The following is a 15488-nucleotide window of genomic DNA, read 5'->3' as shown; positions in this document are numbered from 1 at the left end:
CGAGAGGGCACAGGCCGGGCTGAGAGACCCTCTTTTCCCCTGAGTTCACAAATTTTTGTGCACCGGACATCTAGTCCTATATAATAAAAGAGAAACATACAAATTAACCATTACACTGTCACTCCACCACACCCACCAGCCAATCAGAGTGACTATGCAAATTAATCAAACAAAGACGGCAGTTAATTTGCATATGCAGACCAAAGACTGAAGACAACTGAAGATGGTGGCAGCCATAGAGCTGGAGCAAGGAGGAGTCTTGGGTTGCTCCCAATGATGGAGGAAGCCAAGCTTCCCACTGGCCCTGGACTACGCTCAAGGAGGGGCTGGGGGCATGGGTCGCCGGGGGTGACCCAGGCTTCCAGCCTGCCCTGGGCTCTGCTCAAAGAGCCGGAAAAAAAAAAAGGGAGGGGCTAGGAGCAGCTGGATCAAAGGCCAGAGGAAAACCGGTGCCGGCAGCCAGGGGAAGGAAGGCCTATTGCACGAATCTTTGTGCAACAGGCCACTAGTAGAGGAATATTATTCAAACTTTGTGCATGAGTTACCTGGGGTCTTATTAAAATGCGGGTTCTGATTTACCAAGTCTAGTACAGCCTGGCCTAAGATGCTACATTTTTATCAAGTTTGAGGGTTGCTAGCCAGTAGACTACACTTCAAATAGGAAGACTTAGGGGTACCTCTACCTGATTTAGATACGTTAACACTTATAGCAAATGATGACATTTGTTTGGAACATGGGACTAAAGGGACTACTCTGCTCCCAAGCAGGCCAAAGAGCTCTTTTCCTATGGGCTGCTGCAGAGCTAAGAAGATTGCTCAACTCTTCCTGAATTCTCTACACCCATTCAAGCCGTGGCACACATTTAGAGAAACTGCACATCTGCACCAGGGACGTGTTCATGAATATTCATTCATAGCAGCGCTGTCTGTGGAAACAAAAAATTGGAAACCCAAAAGTCCATTTATAATGGAAGGAATAAGTATGTCCTTCCAATGGACTCCTGAACAGCAGTGAAAATGATGAAAGAATGAACTCCAGAAATGTAACATAGGAAGTCACTGAAGAATACATGCAGTGTACTATTTTTATAAAGCTAAAACTAAAACAAGCAAAATAATGTTTAGAGCAAGCATGTCAAACTCAAAGGCTAACATGGGCCAAATAAACAAGGTTTAAGTTTATGTGGGCCACAAAAACAAAAGCTTCAATTTTCATAGAAATGTAGGTTTATTTCGATAGAGCCATGCTGAATACAAAGGGCTGAAATAAATGAGTATTCATGAACATAAAATAATAGAACATTTTAATAAAAATTAATTTTCTTGAACATTAACTCACCAGAAACTGCACAATAAGCGTAACGCAAATAAACCTACTTTTCTTGTTCTCTGAAAGCAAAATATTTTCTGTTGCACACACCAAACAAGTCAGTCCAAGACTAATGATGTGGCAATTGGCTGCTAAAATATTCACTGCTAGTATTAGTGGAGAGAAATGGTGCCTCTGCGCATAAGGTGCTTAAGGGAAATGAATGAAACATGATTATAGTAATCAATCATTAGTGAACGTTGTAGTTTGTTATTAATAATTATGAATAACAGGATATTATAAAAATTAAGTTACTAAATTTTATTAAAACATTTCTCACATACCATTATATTGGCTAGGCTGCAAAAATATTCATTGTGGGCCGCGCGCGGCTCCTGGGCTGCGAGTTTGACATGCTTGGTTTAGAGATATCTGTATGTGTGAGTTAATGAGTATTTCATTTATTATGCTTTTATATATGCATACATAAATATGTTCATACATATATATGTATCATATAAACTTTTATTTGTATTGTTTTATTAAAGAAAAAGTTTGTAACATCAAAGGGAGAGTTTAATTACATTCCCCTTAAACAGAAAGGAGAAAGTCAAGTACCAGAGATTGAAAGAAGACCCCAGAAGCCAGAGGAGAACCACAGCAGGTTGAGGCTAGGAACTTAGGCTCACTCAGGGCTTTGCTGACCATGTTCAGAAGTTTTATCTTGGCTCTGCCTGGATACTCATTTTGTTGAAGTGTCATCCGATACACCAAAGGTTGTGGGTTGAATTCCCAGTCAGGGCACATACCTAGGTTGTGGATTCAATCCCATTAAGGCATGTAGGGGAGGCAACCGATAGATGTTTCTTTCTCTCTGTGCCTTCCTCGCTCTCTAAAAGATCAATATAAACATATCCTCAGGAGAGGATAAATAAAATTTTAAAAAAGACAGCCCATTCTAGTTTTAATTTGCTTTCCCTAATTATTAATGAGGATGAGTAGGTTTCATTTAATTTTCTGTCAAATACTTGTTCATGCTTTTTTCCCCTTAGGTTGTTAGTCTTTTCCTTATTAATTTGTGTAGGTTATTTGTGTATTCTAGATAAATACTATATTTTTTTTCCCCTCTCAGCTAATGCTTTATCTTCTTAGTTTCTTTATATTATCTTTTGTTTGTTAATTCTCACCTGAGGATATTTTTCCATTAATCTTAGAGAGAGAGAGAGAGAGAGAGAGAGAGAGAGAGAGAGAGAGAGAAACATAGATGTGAGAGATAATTGGTTGCTTCCTGCATATGCCCCAACCAGGGCCAGGGCCAGGGAGGAGCCTGCAACCAAGGAACATACCCTTGACCGGAATCCAACCCAGGACACTGGTCGCAGGCTGATGCTCTATCCACAGAGCCAAACTGGCTAGGGCTATATTGTCTTTTAATAAAGAAAAGTTCTTGACTTCTTGTCAAGATGGCAGTGTAGGCAAACTCGGTATTTGCCTCCTCCCACAACCACATTAAAAATTACAAGTAAACTATAGAAAACCATATTCAGAACTGCCTGAAATCTGGCTGAATGGAAGTCCTACAACTAGGAAATTAAAGAATTATCCACATCAAGACTGGTAGGAGGGGAGGAGATGGCTAATGGGCTGGTACCACATCCACATGTGGCAGATAAAAACTGGGAGGAGTCCTGGCTGCTGTGGCTGTTGGTTTAGCAGTGTCCCATGCATGGAAAGGTTGCTGGTTCAATTGCCAGTCAGGGCACAAGCCCGGGGTTGTGAGCTGGATCCCTGGTAGGGGGTGCACAGGAGGCAGCCAATCAAGGTTTCTCTCTCTTCCTCTCTCCCCCTTCCTCTCTCTATAATATTCACTAAAATAAAATTTTAAAAAATTAGAAGAGCTATCTTGGCTGCAGAGGTACCTCGTGAGGAGCAAGGGGTCTCAACACCACACCGGGCCCCACAGCCCAGGGTTGCAGTACCAAGAAGAGATGTCCCCATAGCTTCTGCTGTAAAAACCAGCAGGGACTGCCCTGGTTAGAGAGTTGTCCCAATATGCCAAGGTTGTGGGTTTGATCCCTGGTTAGGGCACATATAAGAATCAACCAATGAATGCATGAATAAAGTGGAACAATAAATCGATTTGCTCTCTCCTCCCTTCCTCTTTCTCTAAAATCCATAAATTAAATAAATAAATAAATAAAAATCAGCTGGGATTGGGCTGAGGGAGATGGAGGACTGCTGGAGTCCCAGGCAGTTCCTCTCAAAGGGTCTGCACAAGGACTTCCTCAGACTTCTTTCTTTGAACTCCAGTGCTGGGGCAGCAGTTTGAAAAGCACCAGAGGCATATGGGGAGGAACTGAATTGTCTCACATCAGGGCAAGAGCTAGGGGAGCAGCTTTCTCCCAGACAGAAGTGATGGGTGATGGCAGAGGGCAAGGTTCCTTTGATGAGCTCTCCTTCCCCCTCCCCCCCTCACCCAGCTGGCAGGCAGGTGCCATAAATGAGACTCCATCAACCTGGCTCACACTATTTGCCTTGCTCATGCTTCATTTTCCTAATGATCTTGCCTTGCTCATGCTTCATTTTCCTAAAAATCTCTCAAGCAGCATCTGGCCTTAGCATGCCCCATACCTCTTGCTAAATGCGCCCAGCATGGCCAAGCCTGGGCACCTCTAAGCCCAGTACAAGTAGCAGCCATGCACATGTAGCAGCCACCTGCAGATTGCTTTGTAGCCCATGTCACATGGCCCCAGACAGAACACAGGCAATAACTGACTTTAGCCTGCTCCTTCCGGGAGGCCCCAGAACCAGCACATCCTGTGGAAAGCTTCAAACTACATCAAAGCATCATCACCCAACCACCTCCACAAGGGACACACTTAAGGGGTGGACTCAGCAGGCACCAGAGCCCCACTGAAGTAAGTCCTGCTCAGTGAGGTCGGCCCCTGCATAGCTGATCTTCCAAGGTAGTCAGAGGTCCAGTGGTCAGTGGTCAGAGCCAATTCTTGCAGCTGATTGGCCTGGGGTAAATCCCTCCAATTGGCATGCCAATAGCAATCAAGGCTCAACTACAAGAAGAGCGTGTACACAGCCCACATAGGGGTGGGGGGCACCTTGAGTGCTCAGCTTGGGTGATCAAGGCCACTGAACCCTACAGAACACCTACTATACTAGGCCACTCTACCAAGCCTAGGAGACATAACAGCTCTACCTAATATATAGAAACAAACACAGGGAGGCTGCCAAAATGAGGAAACAAAGAAACATGTCCCAAATGAGAAAACAAAACTCTAGAAAAAGAACTAAACAAAATGGCCCTGACCAGTGTGGCTCAGTGGATAGAGAGTCAGCCTGTGGACTCAAGGGTCCCAGGTTCGATTCCGGTCAAGGGCATGTACCTTGGTTGTGGGCACATCCCCAGGAGGGGGTGTGCAGGAGGCAGCTGATTGATGTTTCTCTCTCATCGATGTTTCTAACTCTCTATCCCTCTCCCTTCCTCTCTGTAAAAAATCAATACAATATATTTTTTAAAAAAAGAACTAAAATGGAGACAAGCAATCAACTAAATGCAGAGTTCAAAACATTGGCTTTAAGGATGCTCAATGAATTTAGTGAAATTCTCAACATCATAAAAAAAAGACTAGTCAGCCCAGCTAGTATGGCTCAGTGGTTGAGTGTCAATCTATGAACCAAGAGGTCATGGTTCAATTTCTGGTCAGGGCACATACCCAGGTTGCAGGCTCGATCCCCAGTGGGGGACATGCAGAAGGCAGCTTATCAATGATTCTCTCTCATCATTAATGTTTCTATCTCTCTCTCCCTGCCTCTCAAATCATTAATAATCCTATATAATAAAAAGCTAGCATGCACATTGTCCTCTCAACCGGGTTCAGCGTGAGTTCAACCGCCCACAGCCCGCCCCCCCCGCCCAGCCTAGTCCCTCTCCCCGCCTCGGCCATCTGAGGTCCCTCCCCCTTGGCCTGCCCGGTCCAATTGGGGCAGACTGGCCGGATGCCACCGGTGCACAAATTCATACATCGGGCCTCTAGTATATTAAGAAAAGTCCAGTCAGAAATGAAGAATGAACTAACTGAAATGAAGAATAATTTACAGGGAATCAACAGTAGCAAAAATGAAGCCAAGAATCAAATGAGCGATTTGTAATATAAGGAAGCAAAAAACACCCAATCAGAATAGCAAAAAGAAAAAAAAAAGGAATAAAATAAAAGTGAGAATAGTGTAAGGAGCCTCTAGGACAGTGATGGCGAACCTATGACACGCATGTCAGAGGTGACACGCGAACTCATTTTTTTGGTTGATTTTTCTTTGTTAAATGGCATTTAAACATATAAAATAAATATCAAAAATATAAGTCTTTGTTTTACTATGGTTGCAAATATCAAAAAGTTTCTATACGTGATACGGCACCAGAGTTAAGTCAGGGTTTTTCAAAATGCTGACACGCCGAGCTCAAAAGGTTCGCCATCACTGCTCTAGAACAACTTCAAGAGTACCAACATTTGCATTATGGGCATGTCAGAAGCAGAAAACAAGCAACTGAAAACCTATTAAAAATATATATAAAAGCCTAATATGCAAATTGTCCACTCAGGAGTTCGACTGGGAGACCCAGAGTTCAATTGCTCGCTATGACACACGCTGACCACCAAGGGGTGGCACAGAACGAAGGAAGGCCCCGGCTGGCAGCCAGAAGGCCCTGATCAGCCCTGATTGCCGGCCAGGCCTAGGGATCCTACCCATGAATTTTGTGCACTGGGCCTCTAATTAAAAAAATGACAGCCCTAGCCAATTTGGCTCTATGGGTAGAGCATCAGCCTGTGGACTGAAGGGTCCCAGGTTCGATTCAGGTCGAGGGCACATGCCTGGTTGCAGGCTCTATCCCTAGTAGGGGGTGTGTAGGAGGCAGCCAATCAATGATTCTCTCTCATCATTGATATTTCTATCTCTCTCCCTTTCTCTTCCTCTCTGAAATCAACATGGTTATTAAAAAAAATAAAAGACTTCCCTAATTTGGTGAAGGAAATAGGCATACAAGTCCAGGAAGTGCAGAGAGTACCAAATAGAATAAAATCAAAGAGGTCCACACCAAGGCACATCATAATTAAAAATGTAAAAGGTTAAAGATGAAGAGAGAATCTTAAAAGCAGCAAGAGAAAAACTATTAATTACTTACAAGGGAGCTCCAATTAAGACTATCAGCTGCTTTCTCAACAGAAACTTCGCAGGGTAGAAAGGAGTAGCAAGAAATATTCAAAGACCTACAATCAAGATTACTTTACCCAGCAAAGCTATCATTTAGAATCGAAGGACAGATAAAGAGCTTCCCAGACAAGAAAAAACTAACAGAGTATTATATGAAATGTTAAAGGGTCTTCTGTAAGAAAAAGAAAAAAAGAGCAAAAATTTGAATAATAAAATGGCAATAAATACCAAAAAAAGGCTGTGAGAAAATAACCTTAATAATAATTGTGCTTAATTCTGGGTAAGTAGATTCTGGGTAAACTTTTTTTTTCTTTATAATTTTTCTCCAATTTTGAACTTTTCTGCCATTATTATGAATTCATTATTAATTTTTTAAAATATTTTAAAAATACAGAAAATATAAATGTATGTATTCTGTATAAATCACAATTATGTAAAAAATAATATGCACATTAACAGAACTATTAAAAACTATCAAAATGCTAACAATTTTTCTCAGGGTAGTGATATAATAGCTGACTATTATTCTCTTGCATTTGCTAATCTGTATTTCCCAAGAACATGTTTACATAATCTTTATTATTTTCATAATGGAAAAGTTAATTTTTTAAAAAATATATTTTATTGATTTTTCACAGAGAGGAAGGGAGAGAGATAGAGAGTTAGAAACATTGATGAGAGAGAAACATCGATCAGCTGCCTCCTGCACATCTCCCACTGGGGATGTGCCCGCAACCCAGGTACATGCCCTTGACCGGAATCGAACCTGGGACTCTTCAGTCCGCAGGCCGACGCTCTAACCATTGAGCAAAACAGGTTTCGGCAAAGTTAATTTTTTAATAAAGTAACTAAAATAGTTCTTAGAAATTAGTCACATTGACCATGCTTATTCTTTATGGCTAGCATTGTGTTTTGTCCTTAAGAAATCCTTCCCCACTCCAAGGTTCCAGGGGTAGTTTATTATATTTTAAAGTGTTGTCTTTGCATTTCAACATTTATTCTACATGTAATTTATTTTATACATGGAGAATTCACCCTTCAGGCTGCTGCTCAAGTGTCAAATATCATGGGAAATTTCCTTAAGCTTGACTAGTAGCCCACGTGTACTTAAGTACACTCACTAAGCACCAGTATCTCTTGTTTCACAATAAATAATAATAGCAATTTACATTCATTTGTATTTATTTGAATAATGTTTGCTTCCCCACACAGATTTGCAAACTTCTTGAGCATAAGGATCAAGTGTTTTTACTCACTATTTTATCTCCCAGCTAGCATTAAAACAATGCCTGTCATATAGTTGGCTTTCAAATATTTGCCAAGTGAACGGTGAAAAGTTCTACAAACATCAAGGACCATAAATGCATGCCAGGCCCCCTCCCCCCCACAAATAAACTGCCCTTTCAAAATAGAATTTGACTGCAAAAGATAGTTTATAAAACTGGCATTACAAAAAATGATCTGCTACACTATATGGGATATTTAGAGACAACTCGTAATTTAAGAATAATTAATTTGGGGGGGGGGAGAAGGGTAATTAAGGTAGTTCCCTAGTTAGTTCTTATAGCTGCTTCACATAATGTTCTTTTGAATCTAGAGAAATTAAATTCTTAGCTAATACACTACCATCTATTTAAGTTGTGTAAGCTAGAAAATTTAAAAGACATCTTTTATTCTTCCATTTCCTTTATAAACTATATCAACAAATCCTTAAAATCACCTGTCATCTGCCTTGTATTTACTAGTAAAGGAATATCAGCCCAATTCATCATCCTTCACCTAGATAATTTTAGTAATTTCATCCTAGCTTTATTCTTCTCTCCAAGTTCTTCCTACTCCAGTCTATCTGTCACAGTGCTCATAGAAGAAAGTTCTGAAATATAAATCTGACAGTGTCACCACCTTGCTTAAAACTGACGGCTGCTGGAACACACAGGACCAAGCTTAAGTTTTTCTTCCATCAACTCCTCTCACCTTTGTAATGGTACAGCCTAGCAGAACCTAGCAAATTGACACACGAGACAAGATAAACAAAAAAGCCAAGATCTGAAGGAAGTGTTTACATAGATCGTCATCTCATATTCTGAGCTTAGAGAAGGAGTAAATGTAAAAAATTTACAATTGGGAGGTACAAAGTTGAAGAAAGATGATAAGATTCAAGAGTAGCTTTGGAAAAACTGAAGAAGAGTGTAAGGAGCGAAATTGTACTCCCAGGTTGCAATTCTGCAACTTCACAAGTTTCCAAAGATGAAGATAATCTCTTTACTGTACTATTTATACTTCTAATGTAGTTTTCTAATTTATTTCTAACTTGGGTTTCTTTGTCTAGATAATCATCTCCTACAGGTATTTATTTTGCTTTTCCTTAGGGATATCACCACTCTAAGATAATACATATGATATTACCTTAGAAGTGATTATGTTAGTGTCATGTATGCTGTAGATTTTTATACAATGAATATGTAAATGTTTATTATTATTTTATAAGTGGCTTTTAACTGGTTCTTGTTTTATAAAATTGTACATTAATCACAGTATTATTTTGTAATATGCTGTCAATATGTGGTCCTAGTTAAGCAAGACTTAGTAAAAATAATTTTAATAATTTTTCTGACAAAATTCTAGGTCTTGGCAACAAGATTTATCTTGCTGATTTTAAAAATGATGTGCTTTTTCATATACCATGCTCATGGACAGAAAGAATTAACATCACTAAAATGTCCATACTACCCAAAACAATCTACAGATGTAATGCAATCCCTATCAAAATACCAATGGCATTTTTCACAGAAATAGAACAAATAATTCTAAAATTTATATGGAACCACAATTGACCCCCAAATAGCCACAGCATTTTTGAGAAAGAACAAAGATGGAGGTATCACGCCAACTGAATTCTAACTGTACTACAAAGCTATCGTAATCAGAATGGCAATGGAGCAAAATATAGTGACTAACAAAGCATATCCCCAAATGGACCCTTCCATTTGCCCTATATCTAACTCACATTGAAGACAATTACTGCAGAAGCATAAAACAAATCCAGAAATATTGAATGAGATCCCAATCATGTCAAGGAACATGAGGCAGATGGTTGGGTGAAGGGAAAGGGCCCAGGAAGGTGATGCAAAATACTACAAGAAATAAAGCAAATTAATTAATTAAGTGAGCTAATTTCCAATTTTTCCATTAGGCAATATCATCTAACTTTCAAGCAAATAAAAACCTGGTTGGAAACGCACTGGTTTTCAGCCATGCTTTGGTGAACTTTTCATTTAACCTACCGGTGTTTGTTGGGTTGTTGTTGGCTGGAGTCAGGGAACCAGTGTGGTTTCGGACGAGATTGTCTTGAGTTGACGGAGGGCCTGAAGCTGACCATGAGGGAGTACTGTATCCTGAAAGACTCTGCTGCTGGTGGTACTGTTGTGATGGTGGAGGTGGAAGTGGTGATGGATGGCTGAGAGCCGTATTTTGACTAGAAAATGAATTATCTCTGACTGGTCTGACAGTTGAAGCATTCTGTGAGGTAAACATTTGTTGCCCATATGGCTCACCAGCAGGCAGAGAGGGATATGAAACACTAGGATACACAGCATTAGAAACAGTTGACACAGCATAGTGACCACAAGTAGAGGGAAATCCCTGAGAAACAGCAGAAGAGTTGGCAGAGTACATAGCTGGACCACTATAATGATTCACAAGAGAGGAGTATGGCTGGGAGGCACTCGTATACAAATGAGATGCTGATGATGCGGCACCTTGGAAATATTCTGGAGTGGACCCCACACTGTGAGGGGCAGGAGGAGCTCTGCCATAAATCTGCTGTGCTCCTGGTTGTTGGTTTGTAGTTTTAGGAGTCACCACATTTTGTGTGGGTACTGTATAGAGACCAGAGTAGTAATCACCACACTGGTCATCCAACGGCAATGAGGTCATTTTCCCAGGTCCTTGAAAGCAATGTCCTGAGGGAGCACTATAGTTTTGAGGATACACTCCATAACCAGATGGAATCTGCATTTGATTCTGTGCTGGACCTGAAAAAGAAAAGCAAATATTTATAGGGATTGGTAAGGAGATAACTAATTTTTAAGCACAGATCACATTTAAATGTTGCCCAATTAATTTACTTCTCCATAATCACAAATTGTTTCAAAACATAGATATATACTGTTATAGATCCACTGTGATAACTAGTCTCCAAAATGGCCTCCAACAATCCTTCCTCCTGGTATTCACACCCTCCCACAAAGTATCAGAATTGGTCTGTGTGACCAATAACATATAGCAAAGGTAATGAATGGTCTATCACTTCCAACGTTTGCCTAGCCGTGGGTGTTGGCTCTTTCTCTTGGATCACTTAATCAGGAAGAGCAAACCTGCCAAATAGTGATGCACCCCACAGAGAAGTCCATGTGGTGAGGAATTAAACTCTCTGGTCAACAGCCAAAGAGAAACTGAGGCCTGCCAATAACCACATGAATGAGCATGGAAGCAGATTCTTCCTACCTACTCATCTTGAGATAACTACATCCCAGGTGACAGCTTGATTACAATCTCGTAAGACCCTAAGACAGAACCGCTCAGATAGGCCATTTCCAAGTACATGTCCCTCAGAAACTATGAGATTAATATTTGTTGTTTTAAGTTGCTAAGTTCGGAGTATTTTATTATGCTGTAATTGATAACTAACACCAGCTTAGAAGTTCAAATCTTTTTATACCTTTTTAATAAAACTATGAAAGTAGCAACATAGCCAGTGCTAATGGTTTCTTTTTTTTTTTTATTAATCCTCACTCGAGGGTATTTTTCCATTGATTTTTAGAAAGAATAAGGGAAGGGGGAGAGGCAGAGAGAGAAACATCAATGGGAGGGAGACACATCATTTGGTTGCCTCCCACACACATGCCCTGACCAGGGCCAGGGATCGAGCCTGCAACCAAGGTATGTGACCTTGATCAGAACGGAACCCAGGACCTTTCAGTCCATGAGCTGACGCTTTATTCTCTGAGCCAAACCAGCTAGGGCTAATGGTTTCTTATGTATCCTACCAATGAATATATAATATGCAATGTATATATCCTATATAATAAAAGCCTAAGTGGCGTCGCACCCTTGTGCGACGTCATCACAAGATGGCCGCCACAAGATGGCCGGCAGGGGAAGGCAGTTGGGGTTAGGGTTAGGCATCAATCAGGCTGGCAGGCAGCAGCGGTTAGGGGCAATCACGCAGGCAGGCAGGCGAGTAGTTAGAAGCCAGCAGTCCCAAATTGAGAGGATATCCCAGATTGGAGAGTGTGCAGGTGGGCTGAGGGGCACCCCCACTCCCTATGAACGAATTTTTTGCACCGGGCCTCTAGTAAGCATATATACTGTTTTAAACACACATTTCATATTACAGTTCTGCAACTTACTTTTTTAACTTACTATATCCTAGATACCTTAAAGGGTCTTCTATATACTATTTCATTGTAGAGATATATTATTTACTAAATCCCCATTGACAGATATTTATTTCAGAGAGTGAACTAATTTATATTTATGAGGTCAACCTCTTTGATGAATTTGTAGGATAAGTTCCTAGAAGTGAAACTGGAGGTTCAAAGGGTTTGTGCTTTTTTTTTTTTCAATCCGTCCAGGGGAAGGGAGAGTAATAACGACGTGTTAGAGCAGTGGTTCTCAACCTGTGGGTCGCGACCGCTTTGGTGGTCAAATGACCCTTTCACAGGGGTCGGCTAAGACCATCGGAAAACACATATATAATTACATATTGTTTTTGTGATTAATCACTATGCTTTAATTATGTTCAATTTGTAACAATGAAATTGAGGGTCACAGCAACATGAGGAACTGTTCTAAAGGGTTGCGGCATTAGGAAGGTTGAGAACCACTCAGTTAGAGAAACATCGGTGGGCTGCCTCATATACACGCCCCCCTACTGTGGATCAAACTCACAACCTCTGCATATGGGATAATGGTCCAACCAACCAAGCCACACCAGCCAGGGCTTTTAAAATTGACCATTATTGCCAAATATCTCCCCAAAAAGATCTATAAATTTACACCTCCCATCAATAATGCTTAAGAATGTCTCATCTTCCCAACAGCGAGTGGCATTTTAATCTTTGCCAATTTGATAAATTAAAAAAAATTTTTGTTTGCAGTACTTAACTTTTCAGTGATGCTGAGAAGCTTCTCAAATATTTCTTAACCATTTAAATATCTCCCTGTTATTTGCCCTTTTCCATAGCGTTATGTTTTCCTTATGATTTATGAATGCTCTTACATACTAAGAAAATAACCTTCTATTTTATGTGCTATATATATTTTCCCTCAGGTTATTGTTTGTCTTTTGACTTAATTCATGGTATCTTTTGCTATAGTATCTCGACTATTATGTAGTAAAATCGTGTTTGATAAATTTTTATGTTTTTACTGATTTTTAGAGAGAAAGGAAGAAAGAGGGATAGATAGAAACATTGATGAAAGAGAAACATTGATGGACTGCCTCCTGTACATCCCCTACTGGGGATCTGCCCGCAATGCAGGTTATGTGCCCAGACTGGGAATAGAACTGGTGACCCCTTGGTATATGGGTCAACACTCAACCACTGAAGCAAACTGGCCAGGCTGCTTGGAACCTTCCCCATCTATATGTAAAAAAAGCCAGGGTCTGTAACATCCAAAAACGACTGAAGCGACAACCAAACGCCAGGCTGCATGCGCAGCAGGCTTGGGTGGGCAGGGACTGGCAAGCGGGCTGAACTGCTGACCTCTCGGGGAGAGATAGAGGCGGGCTGCTAGCAAGGCCCAGAGAGAGAAGTAGGGTCAGATCCGCAGCCTCTGTGGCAGCTGCTGATCAGTCCTTGCCTCTCTCTTTCTCCCTGGGCCTCGCCAGCAGCCATGCCTCTCTCTATCGGAGAGGTCAGCAGTTCAGCCCGCATACCAGCAGCCTGGGGTGGCTGCTGATCAGCCCCACCTCTCTAATCAGACCCGGAGATAGACCAGGAGATGCTGACTGGCATAGGAACCAACCAATCAGAACCAAATTTGGGTGAAGTGCAAGGACCCAATGGCTACCTAGAAGGCGGAGCTTTAGCCACTGACTGGCATAGAAACCAACCAATCAGAACCTAATCTGAGTGAACTGCGAAGGCAGAACCTAAGGTGGGGGCTGAGGAGGGGTTTTAAGGGCAACAGCTGTTTGGTGTAAGGTGTAAGAAAGCAGTTCAATTTCTTAATGACCGGTTTGGCAGTATAGTGCATATGGCTGGCTATCAGTTCAAACTGCTGTGGTGGGGGATGAGGCAGAGGCAGTTAGGAGCAATCAGGCAGGCAGACGAGTGATTAGGAGCCAGTGGGATCCTAATCGGACCTGAACCAGCATTCAGACATCTCCCAAGGGGTCCCCAATTGTAGAGGGTGCAGGCTGGGCTGAGGGAACCCCCTCCCTATGCATGAGTTTCGTGCACTGGGCCACTAGTAGTATTATAAAACTATACACCTATGTTTTCCTCTGATGCTTTTAATACTTTCACTTTAATATTTTTTTAATCTTAGATCACCATAGAAGGCATTTATTTTATCACTAGAGGCCCAGTGTATGAAATTCAAGCATGGGTAGGGTCCCTAGTGGCTGCCGGCAGGGGCCTCCCTTCATTCCATGCCACCCCCTGGTGGTTAGTGCACGTCATAGTGAGCGATCGAACTCCCAGTCAAATTCCCAAGGGAACATTTTGCATATTAGGCATATATATATATGCCATATATATATACACACATATATATACATACATACATACACATACACACACACACACACATAATTAAAATTAACATTAATCATTTCATTAATTTTGTTAATAGTCTATTATTAAACATTTTCACTATGGCACTCATTGTTCTAAATGTGTGCTCTCTCTCTACACACACACACACACACACACACACACACTTCTTTTTCTTTCACACACATTTCTTTAATCCTCCTCACAGCCTCTAGAAGTAAACAGTATCATTATATTCACTGTATAAATAAGATAAATGAGGCACAGATATTAAACCATTTAGTAATCACAATCATAGAAAGTAACGGGGCTGGGATTTTAATCAAGTATCTGGCTTAAGTCCATACTTTTAAACAATGATCTGTGGCTCCTCACTACACTAAATCCGGCTGGCTTTTTTTAGCCTGGTCAGTTGTCCCAAACAATAGAATTCTAGCCTCAGTTCGAACTAAGGGCAAACTTTATCCTAGAATCAAATTTTACAATTTTGTGATAACACTTTGTAAACAATGGGATAACTGGATAAATTCAAATTGATTTTACTTACTCCTTTTTGATATTTTAATGAGACTTCCATACAATTTAAAATTACACATGCAGCTTGCATTAAATTCCTACTGAATGCTGCTATAAAACAGAAAAATATAAAGAGAAAAGGAGAATTAATAAGAGAGTCCAACCTAGGCCCACTAATTATATAAACATTTTAAGGTATTACCAAATTTCATTAATGCTCCTAATTTCTAAGGGATAATAACTGGCTTTCTAGGATAATTTAGATGTAGGTCTTTGTTTTCAAAATGACTCTGCAACATATATGAAAAGACATCTGGTATCTTAATAACTTCTAAAATGGATAGCAACAAATGTTATAATGAAGAGAATAAGTTAGTTACATATATGGATAGTCAAATTTTTGAAAAATAATTCTAGAAGTATTTTTCTTATTACAAAGGTGATGTATAATGGTTGCTAAAAGATTTACAGAAAATGATGAAATAAACATTAACTGTGATTAACATTTTGATGTATGTCATATTACCCAATATTTTATTTTTGCATATAACTGCCTAATTTAGTTAAACAAAAATGGGCTTATAATGAACATTTACATTATTTATTTAGCATGACTTGAATATCTCTCTGTTATCATTTTAAATGTCTGAGTAGTA

The 15488-nt window shown here is 40.4% G+C and overlaps 1 protein-coding gene across 4 annotated transcripts in view; it reads right to left on the bottom strand.

The window, feature by feature from the left end:
- Positions 1-14944, bottom strand: part of SEC24B (SEC24 homolog B, COPII coat complex component) — a 64238-nt gene extending 49294 nt beyond the window's left edge. For all 4 annotated transcript variants that reach the window (XM_015566679.1, XM_015566678.1, XM_006767927.2 and 1 more), the window contains exons 1-2: positions 14864-14944; positions 9817-10566 (exon numbers count right to left, since the gene is read on the bottom strand). In XM_015566679.1, the coding sequence (XP_015422165.1) occupies positions 9817-10566; positions 14864-14912 (799 nt within the window). In that variant the 5' untranslated portion in view covers positions 14913-14944. The remainder of the gene's footprint in view (positions 1-9816; positions 10567-14863) is intronic.
- Positions 14945-15488: the final 544 nt, after the last annotated feature.

Source organism: Myotis davidii, unplaced genomic scaffold (genome assembly GCF_000327345.1).
Source record: "Myotis davidii unplaced genomic scaffold, ASM32734v1 scaffold283, whole genome shotgun sequence".
In the NCBI taxonomy this organism is placed as follows: domain Eukaryota; kingdom Metazoa; phylum Chordata; class Mammalia; order Chiroptera; family Vespertilionidae; genus Myotis; species Myotis davidii.
The sequence above is the reverse complement of the archived record's forward strand: the minus strand, read 5'-3'. Positions and strand labels throughout refer to the sequence as shown.